General features: G+C 36.4%; 1 protein-coding gene across 6 annotated transcripts in view; it reads right to left on the bottom strand.

Moving 5' to 3' along the window:
* The window catches only part of SLC4A10 (solute carrier family 4 member 10), a 136,882-nt gene that overhangs the window by 99,989 nt on the left and 15,796 nt on the right, over positions 1-21,097 (bottom strand). For 2 of the 6 annotated variants that reach the window (XR_001556649.2, XM_015869081.2), the window contains exon 1: positions 6,207-6,650. The exons of 1 other annotated variant lie outside the window; for it this stretch is intronic. Coding sequence is in view for 4 of the 5 variants with exons in the window: in XM_015869081.2 (XP_015724567.1) it covers positions 6,207-6,287 (81 nt within the window). In the remaining variant the exon portion in view is untranslated. Of the gene's footprint in view, positions 1-6,206; positions 6,652-21,097 lie in introns of those variants that run through there. 3 more of the 6 variants (XM_015869079.2, XM_015869080.2, XM_015869082.2) reach the window with 3 other exon arrangements.

The raw sequence follows: 21,097 nt of genomic DNA, 5'->3' as shown, positions 1-21,097 counted from the left end.
TCTTTACATTCCCATGTTCCAGCAAAAAGACATGGGAACTAATGTATGTAAAAGATGGTCTTCTGCTGAGACTCTGAAAGAGGTAGAATTGCACTAAGAACCTGATGAAGTAAACAAAACAAACAAAACACTGCCTTCATCAACAAAAAAATAATCTCCCAAAATTAGCTTTACCAAGCATGAGGTACATCTTGATTTGGAAATGATGAGTCTCCTGTTGTCTATTGTGCCACATCTGCATACATCACTGTGCCTAACATGAACATCTAACTATAAACCAAGAGAGGAACATATCTAACAGTGAATACGCTGGGAAGGCAGGAGCATCTATTACGGGGACAAGAGCAGCTGCAGGGCTTGGCCAATTTACTTTATAGGCTCACGGCTGCCCAAGCCCTCTATATAATCATGTACTAAAAGTGACCAAAGCCCATGAGCCTGAATCTTGTTTTCTACGACTGAATAAACTGCAGTTTATCTGAAGAAATTTTACACTGTCTATACTAGAAGCTAAAAGTGCTTTGATGTACATGTCCATGTTAAATTAGAGATCTGCGGGTGTGCACAGTACAGCCAAGTAAAGACAGTAAAATTAAAAGGAAATTATACCAGAAATTGATAATGACATTTTTATGGATGTGAAAGGAGGGCCAGAAGGGAAATACAGTCTGAGCTATTAAAAGAGAAATTTTGTTTATAGCTGATGATACAGACATTGCTAAAAACGTAAATTTAACCTATGTCTCAACGATTGTACAACTGAACACATCTTTGATGTTGAAGCAGGAAAGACCAAGACACAGTGTGTGCCCCAGATCTTTGCTGAAGACAGCCTGTACAATAGATGTTCAGGACACAAGGAAGTGCTTGTAACAACTTCTGACAGCACAGATTATATCTTTCACTGACATTCACAGAAAATATGCATTTGCATTAGAAGCTAGATGGCTAAGAAATTTCAGCACATCTGCACCCTACAAAACAGAAAACCACTCAGGAAAGAGGAGGAGGGGAGCAGAAGGCAGGCTAGGCAATAACCACCCCCAGTGAGTCACTGGAAGTCACTCACCAACAGCAATGAGAAATTCACTTATAATTACATACAAAAGGGCTGGTGACAGTACACTGAGATCTAGCAGAGGGGACAAGCCTGGCAAATGCATCAAAGCAATCACTTAGTGAAGAAAGTGGTCATCGCTGCCAAGACTGCTTTTCATTCTGATATGCTTCGCATTTCATTTGTTTACTGGCAATATCCAGTCACCTCCATTAAGTCCTATGCCGCAGTGGTCTAGTGTCATACTTTGACACATATTAGCACAACTACCACGACAGATATTCTAAAGATAAGATATATCATAGTCACCAGGCATTGAGGTTCTTTTGTATCAATAATGCTAGCACTAGGCCTACATCTGCCATGTGGGATCTAAGCATCCAGGAATAATCTTCAGTGCATTATACAGTGCTATAAGAAATCATTACATTACTGACATTGGGAAGAAAAAAAAAAATCTATTGATCTATGCATTCTCTATGTATTAGATTTTTCTAATGATCCAATGAGATCACACATGTATACATTCTAAAATTTTACATTCACCAAAATGTTTTCCTGGGATAAGACTAGAAAAGTTGGAAGAAAACCAGGGATGGAAAAAAGAGGGAAAAAGAGATTCAGTGGTTCATGTGTTTTCTTTTTCTTCTGAATTTAAAGTATTATGGATTACCTTTGCTGGCAAATAGATCTTAAACACCTTAAAAATGGTGCAGCATAGAACTTTACTGAATAAAAGAGCAACAGCTGCTGATATAACTGACTTGCATGGCTTACTTCTGGACAGAATCCCCCTAAAGAATAGCTTACCCTCTCACCTAGTCAGGACTCAATCATGTATACTGTTATCTACAAGCACACTCCATACCTGAATGCAATTGCTAACCTCAGCCTGCTCAGATCCCCTTACTAAGTCAAGGACAAGATATGGCTCCACTCTTTCACTTAATTCAGGCAAGTGAAAAAAAGTGACAATTTCTGCTGAAAATTTTTTATCACAAGATTGGGGCATAAAACCAATACTGCTTTCATTAGAATAGTTTTAATTGCATTAAATGTAGATACATACCGTATGGGTATGATTTATTGCATGCATTTTAATGACTGTGTCTGCTTATATAAAATCTTTCATAAAGAGAATTCAGATAAGTAGATTCATCATGTTAGCAGAATAGAATTTTTAATAACTGCTGGCTCTTATAGACACTTCTATTTTATTTAGGCAACTGAGGAGACAAAATGGAAGCTATTACAAAAATGAGCAAAGTTTTACAATACCTCAAAACCCTTCCATGTGTCCCTTAATGCCTTTTTTCCATTCAGTGCATTCATTTGAATATTTTGTTTCAGCTGATGTTTGCTGCATCAGCTGAGAACATCTGAAAGCACCCTTAATGTTCTAAAGTTCCAACAAAAATAATGTTGGGCAAGTGGACAAGACACAGTTGTGGTTCATATTCCTCAGAGTTCACTTTTTTTTAATTAGCTGTTACCATGCTAGGTGATATATTATTAATCAGTTCTTTAAAATTTACTTAGCTTCAAAAAACAAAAACAAAACAAATCAAAAAAGTTTATAAGTTTCCCTTTAGAACTCATTCTCTGCTTAAGAGAGACATGGACATATTGGAGTGACCTCAGTACCAGACCAGGAAAACAATGAAGTGATTGAAGCTTCTGCCAAGTAAAGAGTGGCTGAAGTAACTGCACAGCCTGGAGAAAAGAAAGCCCAGGGAGGTCTTATTAGAGTGTACAAACAACTGTTTGTGGGGGAGAGTAGGGCAGGAGTAGCCAGACTCTTCTCAGTGGTGCCCAGTGACAGGGTGAGGGGAAGTAATCACTAACAGAAAGATGAAAAATTCCACTTAATCATGAGAAAAAAAAGGCTATGAGATTGGTCAAACACTGGAACATGCTACCCAGAGCTGCTGCAGAGTCTTTATTCCTGGAGATATTTAAAACCTGATGAGACACAACGCTGAGCAATGTGGTCTAGTTGTCCCTGCTCTAGGCAAAGGAGGGTGGACTCCAATCTCCTCCGCTCCAGAGGGCAGGATGACCTCCAAACGTCCCTTCTGACCTCAGCAATTCTTCAGTCTTGCAATCATTATAATCTTTTGCTGATTTAATATACTTACACTGCTAGTCTCCAAGTCTAAAATGGTAAAAGATCGTCACTGATACCAAGAACTCAGTCTCTGGAGTGCCTTGTCTCTAGATCATAGACAGAGTAGCAAGCCAGGCTAAATTGTTATTTTCTATTTGATTTTGGGGTAGCTATTTTATTTCTTTTCAGCAGAACTCCCTTACTAACATGAAAAAAACTTATAATCACTCAAAATCTTTTAATAATTGTATCTACCTTCTAGAATAGATCCAAGAACATGATGACTTCCTTTTTAGGGTCACTTTTCAATTTTCATATCACTTCACTTCTCATGTATGTATCTCTCTACTTTGCTTCTATTACTCATCTTTTAAGAACTTCCCCTCATTAATACGTTCCTCAGTAGCAGTGAGCTGGGGCTGTTCAGCCTGGAGAAGGGAAGTCTCCAGGGAGACCTACAAGCATCCTTTCAATATTTAAAGGTGTCAATAAGAAAAAAGAGAACAGACACTTCAGCAGGGTCTGTTGTGACAGAACAAAGTGAAATGGATTCAAACTAAAAGAGGAGAGATTTTGATTGGATATAATAAAAACCTTTTTTACCAAAATGGCAGCACTAGAACAGGTTGCCTAGACAAGTGGTTGTTTCCTGTCCCTGGAAAAACTCAAATTCAGACCAGGTTCTGAGCAAGCTGACCTAGCTGTAGATGACCCTGTTCATTGCAAGAGATTTGGACTAGATGAACCTTTAAAGGTTCCTTCCAACTCAAATGATTCTATAATTACTGTATAGTCCCATAAATGAAGATGTACCAATAATGGAAATATGTCCCTTGAAGTGAAATAACAAACTCATTTAAAATAGTCAGCAATATTGCTGTTTCAAAATGAAATGGCCTAAACATATACTTCCTGAAGAAAACATTCTTCACCAATTTGTCCTTCTCTATATGTACAGTTTCTATCTTAAACACACCATAGAAGATGTCTACTGCATTATTTGGATATTATTGTCAATGTCATATTTCAAAAGCATCCACAGAATACAATTTGCAGAACTAATACAAATGATAAAACAGAATAAAGGTTAACCACATGGCATATTGCTATAGTTTCCAATATTGCAAAATTCCACAGAGATCCAATTATTTTAAATGAGCAAATAAGACTTCAGGAAGAACTTCAAAATACAGGTAAGTCAGGATTTTAAATAATACTCAAATAAGTAAGGCAAAGAATCTGTGGGGGGAAGGTTGGTCCTATTAAAAAGGTTATAAATACCTCGCAAAGCACCAAAATACCATGAAACCAATACTTTCAGGAATTTCATTCCCATGCCAAGAAACAGAATGTACTCACTGTGCCTAATACATTAAAATACTGAAATAAATTCTAACAGATTAGAAAGATCTTGTATTAAGTGAAAGGTATAGTGAAATCATTCCAGATCTAATCAAGCTTAAGAGTAGGACAGCCTTTCCCCGTTATTAATAAGAATGTAAGCTGGATAAGTACACTGCTCAAATATAAATTATGGCCAGTGAGAGGAATATAACATTTTTCAGAAATACGTTCTTAATTAAAATTGAAAATACAGCCATTTTTAGTGAAGTAATTTGCTGCATATTCTCATGTTTGGTCTTCTGTGGTCTCCCACATATTCATTTCCAACAGAATGCTATTAAACTGGGGTGGAACTGGAATACAGCTCTAAATCCAAAATCAAAACCATGTTCTGTATGTTTACATTTCTAGGTGGAAATGCAAAAATATCTTCAAACCTTGATCACTTAAATCCTGTGCTTTAGGATCAGGAAATACCACTCACCCCCACCCATTTGCAGTCTAAATAGACATGAAGACTGCTGTTTCACGTGAATAAAGCAAGCAGCAGAAAAATTGCACACTACTTTCAAGCTTCAGCTCAGCTTTTAAAACACATGGTCAAATACGTTGCCATGGAAATGTGCTGCAAATACATCTAGAATTTCTTAAGATGGAGCTGATCATCATTTTTGAAAATAAAACTACCCCTACTAATTCTGTGGCATATAATTGCTGCATGCTCTGTTTAAGGGAAACAAAATAGAAACTCTTCAACAGCTATTATCTACCCTTTGTAAAACCTAATGTAGTAACAGTACAACTGATACCACTCTGTGCCCCTAAGTGAAATTAGGCCACTATCTTCCTATTTAAAATACCCACGTACTTGGGGTTTTTTAAACACTCCGACTTTCCTACCTGCCACCACAATACATTAGCAGATCAGCCTTGCAATAAAGTTGGCAACAATGACAAACAAAAAAGGATGAGATGTGATTCACTAAAATGAATTTGGTTTTAAACATTCTAAATATGTAAGCTATTAATCTTCCATTTTACAACCCATTAGTATTAGTATGCATCACTGAGCATAATAATTAAAAGGGGGAGCATTACCTTGCAAAACTTTCACTGCTATGTCCAGGGAGATGTTTTAAAATCAGATTTGAAATGAACAGGAAAAAAAAAGAAAAAAGAAAAAAAAAAAACAAAAAAAAAACCTGCTACTGCAAAATGAAGATTTGTGCCTGCAGAATAGCTCTGTCCTGTTACACAATGTGCTACGTTCTTTTAAATAACCTGAAGGTAGTTGCCTTATACTGTGCTTCATATGACAAATAAACACACACACACAATAGCACTGTGTTGGCACGTAAAGACAAAGCAAACTAAAAATGCAACACAAGAACACAAGCTTGCCATTTTACATTACAGCAAGGGTATAACCTTGTACCAACTTAGTTAAATAAAATCATTTTCACAATAAAAGCAGGTTGAAAAAATAAATATAGAATAATGTTACTCTGTTCAAATAGCAATTCACAGCACATTACATTTGCAAGACATACATTGCTCTACTTATGTAAACAGTCTACCCTATAAATCCTGTAGCAAATCCAAGATGAAGCAATTACAGAGACAAAGAGATCATAAATGACCTAAAACAGTAAAGCAAACCTTTACATTAGAAATATTAGTATAAACTGTGTGTCATACCTGATGACTTAAAGACTGTAATGTCTCACCGGTTCCAAGCTGCATGACCTTTCTATTTCCAGAGACCCCCAAAAATTGCATTTCCTGTCTTACAAAAGTGCATCACAAATCCATCTACCTCTCAAAATCTTCTGGGCTAGCAAAGAAAGCATTAACAGCCATTCTGTCCATCAGTAAGTGCTGGAGTCATTACCCTCCAGATATCAGATCTTAAATATAGTTTCCTCCGTGCAGTTACAGACATCCAGTAGACAAGGAGGCTGACACAGCTATATCACTGATGCTGCTAATGCCATCTGAAAACAGTAAGCTTACTGCTTAAAGCAATCCTGCATCATCCAAACAGAACAAGCCACATCCTTCAACTCCATGCTTGCGTTTTTTATAAAACCCAGCACTGCCATTATAGATTTTGTTTTCATCTGTGGTCAGCTAAAGGAGAAATTAGATATTATGCAACCAGCTTTGCATTAACAAAAGAAAAGCAGCAGATGAAGTGACATATCGAGGTTATCAAATTTTGCTCGCATGACCACTCTTCAACAAGCAATATCACCATTCAGAAGAAGCTTCAGTCTGACCCAAAGGAAAATTACCAGAAATAAATTACAAACGATTCACAGGCAGCAAGGCATTAAAATATCTCTGCGGTACTCAAACAGCTGCTTTATGCAGACTTATCTGAGTCCCTATTAAATTAAAAACACTGCTTGCTTAACTATTTTGTTGTTTATTTTCAAGAAATTGCATGATCACTGCATTGTTTCCATTGCTCCCTGCTAGCAGCCAGAAAACAGCATGCTTTGAATATGTGCCAGTATTATGACAGTAAAAATGTGGTTTGCTATCAAACAAAGCAATCATGCATGGGGGTTTTTTTCTGATACTAGAGACCTTTCAAGTAAACAAATGTACAGTACCCTTCATAGAAATTTTTAAACAGTTAAGACTACATAGAAATAACTACAGTTTGTATTAAAACACATATTTATATGTGTTATTTATATTTATTTTTGCTATTATTGCAGAAACAACTCTTTGCAAAGAGAAGAATCCCATCACAGAATTAGGAAGTAATAGTGCAACCTACAAACTGGAAAAAATAGACCCACCAAAAAGTTACTAGCATTGACACAGTGAGAAACTCCTTTTGTGATGCAGCCCATATTCTTAAAAACAGAAGCATATCATCTCAGCACATACTAAAATACATTGCTACTGGTTGAATTTTACCAAGAAATAAAATGTAGGATAAGGGCAGGGATAACAGCCCTGATTTAACTATATAGACCCACATAGCTCACGTTTTTCAAATTAATGTGAACATCCTTATTTTATTTTGCAATATAAGCAGATGCTGAAACAAGATGTAAATGGTTCTAAATTAATTCATCCAGATCCAATTCTATTTGTTTAAAATTATTATAATACAGTTGTAGTAATTGATGTTTTGAGTAACTTATAGTTAAGTTTGGCTTATAGTTATCCACGTTATGACACTGAGAATAACAAACTAGTCTCATCCATGAATATCATGCATTTCCCTACAGAGAGCGAAGCTGTCTTCTAATAATTTGTAACAGTTTCACTGTATACAATATATATATATGCAATATAAGGACACTTCACCTACATGGAACAGCACCTTGCTTCGTCATACATTTCTAGGAGGTTTGTGGTTAACTGTGCTTAGATGTGCAAAGTTCCAGTCTAATGAAGCTATCTTCAGTAGAAGATGCCAGTCAGAGAAGCCCTGCAAGGCTTTAAGGTACCAAGTCAGTCTAGACTTAATGCTGCTTTTTATATTCTCCAAGGGAGTTATCCAAGAGGCTTAACCTAACCTGATATTATCTTTTGAGTGTCGGTGATAGTGCAGGTGCCACTTCAAACACTATGAAGATTCTTGGAAGATGCCATTTCTAAAGTTCTCCCAGAATAGTTTTAAAGAAAAGAAAATTACTAAATTACGTGCACAGGATATAACAGCATGACCACAAAATGGTAGAGTTCTCAATTACTGATGAAGTCAGGAGGGGGACAGCAAAACTGCTACCTTGGAATTCCAGAGGGCAAACTTTGAACTGTACAGGTAAACTGTATCAGGTGAACTGATAAGAAGGGTCCCTTGGGATTCAGTCCTGAAGAGTAATGGGTTCCAGGAAGGTTGGACTTCCTCAAGAAGGTAGTCTTAAAGGCAAAGAAGCAAGATGTCCCTCTGTGCTGCAAGGTAAGCGGGCAGAGAAGACTGGTATAGAGGAACGGGAAACCTTTCCTGAGGCTCCAGGAGAAAAACAGAAATTATCTGTTGTAGAAAAAGGGACAGACAAGTTGAGGAGAGTACGAAGTTGTTAGGATGCGCAGGGAGAAAACAAAAGGCAAAAGCCCAGCCTGAACTTATGTTGGCCCTTGAGGTAAAAGACCACTGAGGATATAAGGAAAAGGCTGAGGTTCTCAATGCCTTCTTTACATCTGTCTTTAAAAGTCAGACCAGTTATCCTCAGGGTACTCTACATCCTGACCTGGAAGTCTCAGATGAGGAGCAGAATAAATTCCTAATGACTCAGGTGGAAATTCTGCTAGAGACCTACTGCTCCATCTTGACTGCCACAAGTCCATGGGGTTGGATAATATCCACCCAAGGGTTCTAAAGGAGCTGGCAGAGGTTATTGCCAAGACGCTTTCCATCATATTATCATTCCTGGTCAATTTGAGAGGTCCCAGAGGACTGGAAGCTTGCCAGAATGACTCCCATCTACAAGAAGGGTCATAAGGAGGATCTGGAGAACTACAAGCCTGTCAGCCTGACTTTGGTGCCAGGAAAGGTTATGGAGCAGATCATCTTGAGGGAGATCACATGACATGTGTGGGACAATCAGAGGATCCAGCCTAGTCAGCATGATTTCATAAAAGGCAGGTCCTCCTTGACCAAGCTGATCTTCTATGATCTGATGACCTGCCTGGTGAACAAGGGTAAGGCTGCTGACATGTGATCTCATGTGCATGAGGGCAGAGAAACGCGAAAACACCTAGACTTCAGCAAAGCTTTCAACACTGTCTCCCACAGTATTCTCCTAGAGAAGTTGACAGCCCATGGCTTGAACAACTACACCCCTTGCTGGGTAAAGACCTGGCTGGAGAACCAGCCCAAAGAGCAGTTGTGACCAAGTGCCAAGTCCTTTTCTTTAGCCACAACTGCCCTAGGCAATGCTACAGCCTTGAGGCAAAGTGGCTGGAAGACTGCAGAGGAAACAGATCTGGGATTATTGGTTGACACTTGACTTCCACAATGGTCAAGGAAATCGAAGAACAAAGTGAAAGTGTTCATCATCCTCAGCTTAACAAAGGAAAGGCTAAGGAGGAGATCTATGTTCTGCTGAATGAAATACTGTTCAAAGACTCTTCTTTTGTGATCTATGGACAGCCATGATGGTGGTTAAAGAAACCTCCAAGCATTTACAGAACAAAACAGGAAATAAGCAGAAGCAGACCTGAAACACAGCTGCAGAAACAAAACTTACAAAGAAACTGTTCGGCTCCAAATTTTCTAACAGTTAATGTAGTAGAATCAAAATTTGCCTTTCCAAACACCACATCATCAGTGTTGCTGCTTTGTTAACACTAGAAATGAAAGTTGTATCTTAAATTGTTCTTGATGTCACAGATCACTGAGCTGTGTGTTCCTGACAAATCAGAAAACGTATGTAACAACCAGTGAAATGAAAGTGAAAAGATTTCTATCCAGAATCTTACATTCAAAACCAGATTGAAAATATGAAAATGTCTAGCAACCCACTTCCCAAAAGAAAAGACAGGAGAAGGCAAACATCTCCTTTCTCTTCAGACTGTTGAGGATTATGTAGTCTGAGATGGAGACATCTACTGGCAATACTTCATTTATGATGTATTTTAAATAGATGATTGCTTGTAGTTGTACTTAGAAAAAAAATATATATTAAAAAAACAACAAAATGTTCCTAAAGTTTGCAGCCTTAAACTTACTTTCCTAGCAATATTATATAGTCAAGTAAATATGAATTAAATATTTGTGAAATCAGATTGAAATTATTAAAGTGTGTCTAGACAGTGAATAGCTTACATGATTATAATTAAAGTGACCATGACCTTCTTTTTAAACTTTAAAGAAAACAAGGGTCTCTACCTTTTTAAGCATCTCAGCAATATTCTAACTTGTGCCATGGTATGTGAAAAACTGTCTCCTTTTATATACTGCCAAGGACATGTTTGACTAAGGGCCTAGCTGACAACCACTGTAGAAGCTAGAACTGACTGTAAGAATACATTCTCCTCTCCTCAAAAACAAGATAGTGGAGATTGAACTCAATGTTGTACAATGCAATATTCATTTATTCTCCCTATAAATGAAGAAATAACATTGTAATGAATAATGCTGGAATCTGATTAACAAAACAAATGCTGCTAGATCTTCCAGAGATGGCAAAGGACAGATAATGCTACTCTGGGCATCACCCAAATATTACGTGATACTGAAGGTGATCCTAATTATACTAGGCACCTCATACCTTTGACCCTTTTTCTCTCTCTATTGTTCCTGAAGAAGGAAAAATTCTTTTTCTTAAGAAAATATAGTCACTTCACTAATCCTAGTTTCTCTAAATTTTTCTCTAACTTTTCTAAATGTTTTGCACTTAAAATTTTTACTTCAATGAAGAGAAATGTTACATTTTGACATAATTACCATTAGCTTCTCTGCTGGCAGAAAGTGATGGCAAAATGCCAATTTGCTTGTCTGCTATATGTAAGACATTTCCAAGTTTCCACCCTTCCTTTTAAAGAAAACAGAAAGGGAAGACCAGCCAGGAGAAAGTCTACCATGTCAGCTGATCCTATAAGAAATAAAATTAATATTCTCCTAACAGAAATAATTTTCTTCTGAGCCTGAGATAAATTCCATGCCTTACCATATGTTAAGATGGTCCTTTCAATAATGACAGATTTGATGAAGTTTCCTAGATTGTCTCTCAGTTCAATCCTTTCTCATTCCCTTCAGCTTCTGCTGGAGGCAAAGCTTCAAGAGGCATAAGTCAGCACAGAATCAACAAATTATATAACTTCTATACCCTAGGGATTTAGCCCCTTCCACTCCAATGTTAGCACCAAAAAAAAAGAAGTGTGCATTCTTTAACAGTCTCTTTGATCTGTGTAGAACCATTCAGAACTACCCTGACACATTGCTGAGCCTTTCTGCTGATAACCTCATGGGCAAAGAACTCTGACATATCTCTTCTTCTAAAAATATGTAGTTAATTATAATATATACACAACTAACCCCATATCAGATAAAACTGATTCAATTGAATGAGTGGGGAAAGAAAAGACAAAAAAAGAAAGGTTCATATAGGTTTCTTCGGAATATGTAAAAATATTGTCATGCAATTACTTTTACTTCAAACTCAGCCATGCATTTATAGAATAAGAATAATACAAGAATAGTCTAACTATTCTTCTAAAGAATCAGAATTATTAAATACCTGAGCAGTTCCCCAGGTACCAGCTTAGGCTGTGCATCACATCCCCTTAATAGTTTGACTTTTAATCAATAAAATACAGACAAGAAGGATATACTTTGCTGTGAAGACATACAAAAAAAAATCCATTTATCCACATACACAATTATTTGCTATAGAATATATTTATTCTACATAAGAGTGATCACAAATGATCATTTAAATCAATATATCTCAGTCAAAAGCCATCCCTAAAGAAATCTGTCAACTATCCCTAAAATTTGCAGGTTGTTTTAAATGCTTTTTTCAATCATGTAAATCACATTTCATGTGATTCTCTATGCTTAAATATCAAAGCACAGAACATTGAAATCCTAATTCAGTGTAAGTATTTCAAAGTTTTGGGAGTAAAAGCCCCTGCTTTGAAAGCAGACAATGGGGAAAAGCAACTATTAGAAGAATATTCATTTAGGATTAGGTTAGTAGGCTTCCCAAAAACTGTATGTGCCTGATGGGAAGAAAGAAAAACAACAAAAAGTACTTCATAAATGCAATTTACCACACATATGTAATAGATGGATTACTACCTAACTTTATCACCTCCACAACAAAAATAAAATAATAAATAAAAGTATCGGCTACTTTTTTTTCCAAAATTAATTCTGAAATGTAGGCACTGAAACAAATATCTGCTTTCTTCCAAAGTATTTGACAAAACAAAACAGTGCACATGGAGAGCAAGCAGGCTAAGATTAACTGCACATGTGTGAAACCCAAACTAAGAGTAGGCCCCAAAATGTGCTGATGTTAGAATACTCTGAATTGAATTATGAAATTACAGAGACAAACAGGATATAAAACTAGACAAATTCATAGATGTTTGAGAGTGATAACAGGGAAGAAAATCATAATTTTCTAGAAAATTTCAAAATTCTTTTAAAATGTCATTGTCTGTATATTGTTTTAATGTTTAAAACACAATTTACACCTAATAATGCAAGGACATGGAAAAAATCATTAAGATTTCAAGAAAGAAAAACAGACAACGATTGCTTAAAATATATAAAGATGGGACAAAATTCCTGTTGGAAGATACAGAATCTTCCATAGGAGCTCCAAAAGTCAAACATGGCCCGCTTTTAAACTTAAACTTCAGCCAACTACTTCACTACATTATATCGGCTAAATAGCTAAAGTGCAAAGGAGAAAGAAAGGTAAAAGTAAATTGAGATGAAGAAATATAATACTTTGAGACACATCCCAGACAAGGAAAATTTTGTGGTTCTGAAGGTGAGGCAGCAATTTCATATATGTTTGCTTTATAATGATAAGCAATTTTAAGAAAAAATATCCAATTCTTATGAATACTATTCAAAAGAAGTGATTTTAGATCAAATGGTTATATTAAACATATCAATAGCAGATCTTCTTGAACAGTAGCCATTGTAAAGACTTTTTAACCTGAATCAAAAATATTAACCAGGGCACTGCGTTAACTGTTACCATTTTGTTTTGCCAAAGGTACAAGGACTTATTTCCATATTTCTTCACAGTCATTCTTTCTTAGGTACAAATATGCCATATACACATACGAGGAATGTACACCACTGCTGATTCTAAAATACTACATGAACTTGGGCTGCCTGACAGATCTTATGCATTACACACAAAATGCACACAACGGTTGACAGTTTATAACCTAAATGATCAGATCTATCATGGCTAAGTTTTCCCCACGATAATGAAACTTCTGCTTCTTTCTGAAAGAGAAATCCACAGACAGTCCATTTTGCATTTTCTTTTTTCTCCACCTCTGAGAGGGAGAAAGAAACAGCAGCAGAACTCCTCGCTAGTGAATAATGGTGGTAGATACAAGGTTCCTGAATTCAACAATATGTTTCCTACTCTTATCTCTCTTCAGTATCAGTGGGACCATCATATATACACTGTCTTCCTGCTCTCTTAAGCGCTTACTAAGTTGGAGAGAAAAAAACACACTGTTCTGAAGGACATCCAAGGCTAAGTGTTAAGAAATGTCAGCCTGCATCTGCAAGAGAGCATTCACTACATTCCCTGATAATATCCCTTCTCTAAATCCTTTTAAAAACTGTTATTTTACAGCTGTGAGCCATGCTCCATAATAATTTCACAGAAGGTAGCTAAAAAGGAAGGGCATTCTCATCAGTTTTTCAGCATCTACATCATACTCCTCATTGGGTACTTGGCTTTCACAAGGTGCATATCCAATGATATTATATATACATATATCCAAAAGATATTATCTTACTGAACCTGCAATTAAACATAATTACTGAGTCCTCAGATCAGACTCCAGAACTAAAAGCAGGTGCACAGTAATACCAAAATTGCATTGATATAAAGATGCAGCATCAATCCATCAGATAAAAATTCAGTGATAGAATTTTCACTCTGTCCTTCTTTCCCTAAATTCCTTTTTAAAATGCACATCACTGAGCCATAAATGCTTTCATTATTCCTAAAAAATGTTTCAAAACTTAATAAAAAAATGTTACCTTATTTTCTGCTTTTATTGGAAGAAAAATTGACACTTCTTAGTGTGAAATTTGTGGAAGTAAAAACTGACTTTGAATTATATTTCCTATGGAACAATCTCACGTGAGAAGTAGTGCTAGCTGTACTACCTGGGACATTCAAAACTCATCTGAATAAAATGCTGTGATCTCCTGCACAAAGCAATCTTTTCTTACCAATGCAGTAAAAAACGTACCCAAATGTCACATTTCATGACTTGTTTAACCGTATCATGCCACATACTGAAGCCTCAGTTACCAGGTAATCTAAGTATCTTATTTGAATATGTGAGTACATCACTAATGCACCATCATACCAGGTATGTCTCTAAGTTGATTTTTTTCTTCAATTGGCTTACTGAAAAAGTGGTTTAGACAAAAATAATAATGTACTTTAGTATGGAAAAAAGTTCTAGAAAAACTATTGTGAATTGTAATTGCCTACTGTTTTCAATTTTGTAATGAGTTAACAACATCATGAAGACACTTTAGTCATAGCAGCACTTAATATTATCAATCTTGTATTATATTATTTAAATTCTAAAAGATTATCTTCACGTTTTGGATTTATTTCTATTTTTATTGCACAGAAAACAAGAAGTAATTAAATGAAAATGCATTCATTAATCTGAAGAGTTTTCACATAAATTGCTAAAAGTTAGAGCTTTCAGTACTGAGACAGAAGAGAGAAAGGAAAAAGAAAACCAAAGATTTGAGTTGGTTTAAAATAATTGGTACTCTAAATCCACAAAGTACATGTAAGGAATTATAATTTTGACAGGTCCTCCCAAATTTATTTCAAGAAGGTTTTTACTATCTTTCAAAACAATATATGACAACACAGCTGCTACCTCAGATATAATCCAAGAGCATCTGCATCATTTCATCTGATCATTCTCAAATCCCTCTATATAATGACTCTTGAAATTATCAACCTAATTTTTGTTTCCAAGGAAAATTCTACATTTTAACATGCTCAGTGCTCAGTGTTATGTGCAAATTCATGAGAGAATGGTTTACAAAAAGAATTATGAAAGGAATCATTAAATATGGTAACTAACGCACACTATTAGCAAAATTTTTGAGCATTTCAACTATGGCACTTTCGTTTACTCTAGCTAGTCAGAGAAAATATCAGTTCCAATTGCAGTTTCCTTCCTACCCTTGAAAGAAAATAAACTTATTTTGAAAACAATTATATGGCAGCCTACACCCATTTGGCAACAAGATGGTGAGAGAAGTCTTACCTACTACTACACAAATACATCTACATTATTAAAGTTATGCAACTCATACAAAACCTCATTTTCTATAAATCATTTTAAATACCATGGTTATTGCCTGAATTTCTAGAAAGAACTTATTCAATTAATTAGTAACAAGAGTTCACTCAATTTTAGCAGGAAAAATATGTAGAATATATGCAAGAGAAATAATTCATTCTAAACAATTGTACTTTGCACTGACCCAAGAAAAAAGTTTTAGACCATATCATAAAAGACATTTCTCATAAATGTTTCAAACTTTTTATATTACTTTCTTATTTCACTTAGCCTCCAGCAGTCAATAGACCATAGACTTTATACATAGTCTGCTCTAATTCATCACAAGCCATTGGTTCCCTTGCAAAAAAAGAAAGGTGACTAGGGAAACAAAATCAGAGTCTGCATTTAAGATACGATAAATGTGGGCTTTCTCAATTTGAAATTAAAAGATATCTTTCACCATTGGGAGAAATAGAATTAGTTTGACTCAAAGAAATGAGTTCTCTATTCAAACAGATGCTCCATGTACTCACCTCATTATCTCTTCCAATGATAATTGCCTAAAAATTGTGCAAGTAAAAATATAAACCTCCCATTCCCAGCCCTGTCATAACCTATTTCAAGAAATAATGCATTGCTTTTCTTTATTCATGCTCTTAGGCACCTCTACTGACTTGACATTCCTAAGTCTAAGCCTATTTTCCAGGTCATCAGCATGACCTTTGTGCAAAGCTTTACAGCCACAGTTGTTTATAGCTAGATGGCATTATGCCCACTTGGAAAATTATAGTCCATCACTTTTGTTACCAATAGGGTACACAAAGCCTTTTGGTCTCCTAAGAAGAAGCTCTAGACACTTTCAGGCTTTATAGGGACGCGCTCATGTGCGTTAACCATAGAAGATTTTTTTGAGTATCCAGCATTCTATCCAGATGGCATCCAAGGCAATGCCAAAGGCCTCTCAAAGGTTCAGAAAGCCAAAGATTCTTACAAGCTACCAAGCATAGCAGGCCATTCTGGTCACAGAAAACAGTACCTTCCCTTGTCAGGTCAGCGTATTTCCTCACAGTAGAAGCTCTTCTTTTCATTTTTGCAGTTTTTCTCGTACATAATTTTGTTTTTCATAACCCAAGACTCATTAAAGCCCAGACAGTTATCAAGAGCCATACAAAAGCAGATGGTTCTTTTTAAAATTCACTTTCCAAGCAGATTAAAAAATAGTACTCAAAAGCTATTTTCCTGATTTTAACAGCAGAATTGCAGGAGAGTTTTATCAGAAGAAATCCAAGTATTGCATTTTGTATGAATTATTAAGCACTTTTGTTTTGAATCCACGGAAGTAATGAACAGAGGTAAAAGGTACAAAAAGCATGAGAAGGCAGAACTACCAGATTTCTTTTGCTGCTTTGCCATGCAGGACTGCAGATGGCCTCTGTGACACCTGGCATCAGTAGGGTCTTGATTTCAGTTTGTTTTGTCCCCTTCTTTTTCTCTGGCCAGAGCCTTCACAGAGTAGATCCTCTTTTTCTTTTGCCAGCAGCCTGACCCTGCCATGCTAAGCACAACCTTTCTATGCAGTCTTTCAGGCTATTCTATACACTAAATTAATAAATATAAACTGGATTAATTATTCTTACAGTCCAGTCTGGCACATTAGATTGAATGTCATAATTATCCTGAAGGAATAAAGTGTTGAGCTTTACGTAACATGTTCGTTAAATGTAGTGAACTAATTAAACTATGTTAATTAGGTAACAGATAAAAAGAACTTTGTATTTGGTAGAGACTGGTCACTGTTAATACCCTGTATTGTGTTAATACCTTGGCTGTATTTTTTTGCTTAATGAGCAAAAGGAAAAGCTGATTATTCAAAAATCAGAAGAAAAAAAACCTACATGTATCATGTGTTGGAAAAACAGCCTCAGGTGACAGAGGAAATACGTACCAAAGGAAATGTATTCTAACAAAGAAAGCATCATTTCAAAGTCCATAAACAGTGTGCTGTTATTGAGAATTTTACATATCCAGATTCTAGAAAAACAATACTTATTTGTGGATGTTGTCCATAAAATTGCAAATCTGATTTTATTTGCACAGTGTATCTGATCTCACTGTACTACAAAAACATTTTTTCCAGATTTGTTTTTGTTGTGTTTTTTTTTTAGTTGTTGTTGTTGTTTTTTTTTTTTACTTTATGAAAAATGAAATCAAAACCTTCATATCATACACTCTGGTTAGTAAAGCTGAGAGGCAACAAATTGTTAATTAAACTTCTAGACATATAGTGCAAATGTTGGTGGGAAATATACATACATATGCCTGGCAATGAGAACAAGGCTCACACAATATTCTACATGCAATTAAAACTCTGAGCTTGCACTATTTATTTTCATTCCATATCTTAACTCCTTGTCTTTCTTTCACAGAATTTGAAAGGGAGTGATCAAACTTATGAAACATTTTCTTGTACTGAACTTGGGGGAAGAAAATCCTGCTAGCAATCCCAATAAAACAAAGATTTATACTTCATCAGGAAACAACTGGAATAATTTTAGTAGCAAAGGAGAGAGATGTTGGATTTAGTGAACTACTCAGGACAAAACAAACTACTTAATTTCTCTGTGAAGTTTAGTAACATACATTTTGGATCTAGACAAACTGGCAGCCATCTAGACCTACAAGCCTCTCTTTTTGTGTTTTGCATTACATTTCCATTTGTGGCTAAAACTCAGCTGCTATACAACTTGGACTAAACAACGCAAGTTTCTGACCAGAGACTAAACCCTCAGTTCAGGTGCTGCTCTTGCCTATTAGGTGCCCGCTCACCTTTGCAGTGTTCTCTGAAAAACACAGTCTACACATCCAGGAGCACCTAAAATACATGAGTGGCCATTCACAGAATCACTGAATTGCTGAGATTAGAAGGGTCCTCCAGAGTTCATTCAGGCCAACTCCATTGCTTCACTTTCTAGCAATATTGTAACACCATCTACACTGTTTCACCCACACTAATATGGGACATAATCTTCTGTCCAAAAGGATTCAAGGATTTAATCCTGCATCTGCAGAAAAAGTTCCCAAATGGCAAGGGGAGAGAGAGCTGTTTCACAGTTGTGACACACCTGTGAGATGACAGGAACATCCTTCTAAAAAACTGAGAGAAATCAAAGCTATATCTTGCTGTGGCCCTCAGTTTGTATTAACTACTGAACCACAAATAAAAGGCAGGTCAAGGGAATCATCATCACTCTCCCCATAGGAGGTTTGCAGGGCACTAGGAGGAGGCCAATGGTTGGGCACCCTGATGAGGAACCTAAACATACCCTCAGGCTGAGAACCAACACCCACACCAATGTGTGGAATCTGCACCTAGAAATGGAGCTTTAAAGCTTCACAAATACCCACAAAACTTAGAAGATTCTGTCAATTGTCTAATACTTGGAGACTCTGTTTCAGGTGAGTCAGTATTATAAGAACACTGTGTCAGACATAGAAGCAGCAGCTGCACACGTTCAAAGTACTCAGACTAATCAGCTGTGTCTCAGAGGGGAGACCATTAGCAGAGGCACAGTACAACACCATCATGGTGAAATTGTCCCCAGTTCTGGCATTAGCCTAGCCACATGTAGCTAGAAACACTTGAGTCACACATGCAAATTTTGCCCTAATACCTTTTCTCACACCAAAAGGGTGGCAGTCAGGCAGGGCCAGAAGAAAACGACTGGATCCAACTCAATCTCACAACAGACTGCAAGATTCACAAACAGTATTATCCCTAATGCTCACTGCTTAAGTGTAAGCTTATTAACACCAATTTCTGAGCTCTTGGTAGCAAGGGCTTTCACCTCTTGCTAGTAATGACCTTTCTGAGAAAATTTAGTCTCAAGTAAACTTCTCTCAAGAACATACCACACCACAACTCAGAACAAACAGCTAATTAAAGAGGACAATGCGTTATGTGTGCAGGGCAGAACATATTAATGTGAGTTACATTCACAAGATTCACCTCTGTTGTATAAAGTTCCTTAGCTAAAAACTAACAGTCTAAGGAAACAGTTTATTTTGTTTATGGTTTGTCCTCCAGAAGAATGCGTGTAGTTGGAATTGAAGAGTTTTTGCCAGCATGCAACATTCCCTATAAACTGTTTCCATAACATATATACATAGCATCAGATGCTCTATCATCAATACATGCCTACTGGATGAGTATTTCCAAGGGAACTTGGCATGTGCATCCTTTCCAGTCTTTTGTACATGCATTTTAGGAAGCTCCTCTATTCCTGAAAATTGTTAACCTGCAAAGGTTTTATTACAAAGGATTCAAATTATGCCTATAGTATTTTGCAAACAAGAGCACCAATGTAATGCAAAGGGTAGAACAAATGCAGAACTTGATGCAGTCCTAATCTTCCAGTGAAAGGACAGACAGTTCCTTGTTATATTTCTGATCACAGAACTGCAGAATACCCTAAGTTGGAATAGAATAATGAGGATCACTGAGGAACATTTACTGAACTCCAGCAGACTGATGCCAAGACCACAGCCCTGGGCAGCCTGGTGAAGAATCTTTTCCTAGCATCCAACCTGACACAGCTCCACGCCACTCCCTCATATCTTGTCAACATCACCAGAGAGCAGAGCCCAGTGCTGCCCCTTTGCTCCCTGTGAGAACCTACAGGCTATAATAGTTTTATGCCCTTATGTTTTAGCACCCAAAACTGCACACAGTGCTTGAGGTGAGGCCACACCACACAGAGCAAAGCGGGACAATCCCTTCCCTCAGCAGACTAGCAGAGTTGTTTTACCAAACTAGCAGGTTTTACCAATGACCGTGTTATAACAGCTAACTGTATTTAAATTTCCTAAAGGTATTTCATAATTTACCCTACAGGACAGGCCATATTTCTTAAAAATTACCTTCTGAATTTGGCTCAAGGTGCTCAGGCAGGTAAAGGAGTATACTCAAATGCTCCATAACTGTCTCAAGAAAACAAAACAATTAAGTGTTCAGCAATGGTGTTCATTTTAAAGAGGAAAAGATAATAAACATCCATGGTTTAAGGAGAGATAATAACAAAGTACAATCTAAACTGAGGGTTGAAGAGAATGATTTAGAATAGTTTAAGCAAGCACAGCTCAAAATAAAATGAATTGTAAAATCCTGGTTAAATTTAATCAAGAACTTTTGACAAATGACAAAAACTGAAAAGTCAACTTTCCAGACACCCAGAAGCACTGAACTAAATAAAATACAAAGTTACAGCTTACTGTTGCTGAGTTAAATTACTAAAAACAATAAAGAAACTGTCTTCATGGTCAGAAAGTAAATATCCTCGCTAAACTTATCAATTTACCTGATAATGGCTCACAGATAAATTAGCTTTTAATTTTAAGGTTTAAGAACATTTCTGGCCTAAAGGAATCAAGTAGAGAGACTCAGTCAAATAATAATCAAGCACACATTTCTTTGTTCACTCCTCAGCAGAATTTAACTGCATAAAGAGAGAAAAAACTTCCTTGATGGGTGAAGTAGCTTAGAAAAACAATTTAATCTTGTCAGTAAGACACAAAAATAGGTGGAAAAAAAA

The sequence above is a fragment of the Coturnix japonica genome, chromosome 7 (assembly GCF_001577835.2).
Source record: "Coturnix japonica isolate 7356 chromosome 7, Coturnix japonica 2.1, whole genome shotgun sequence".
Taxonomy (NCBI): domain Eukaryota; kingdom Metazoa; phylum Chordata; class Aves; order Galliformes; family Phasianidae; genus Coturnix; species Coturnix japonica.
Note: the sequence above shows the minus strand (reverse complement) of the source record. Positions and strands in the feature narration are given on the sequence as shown.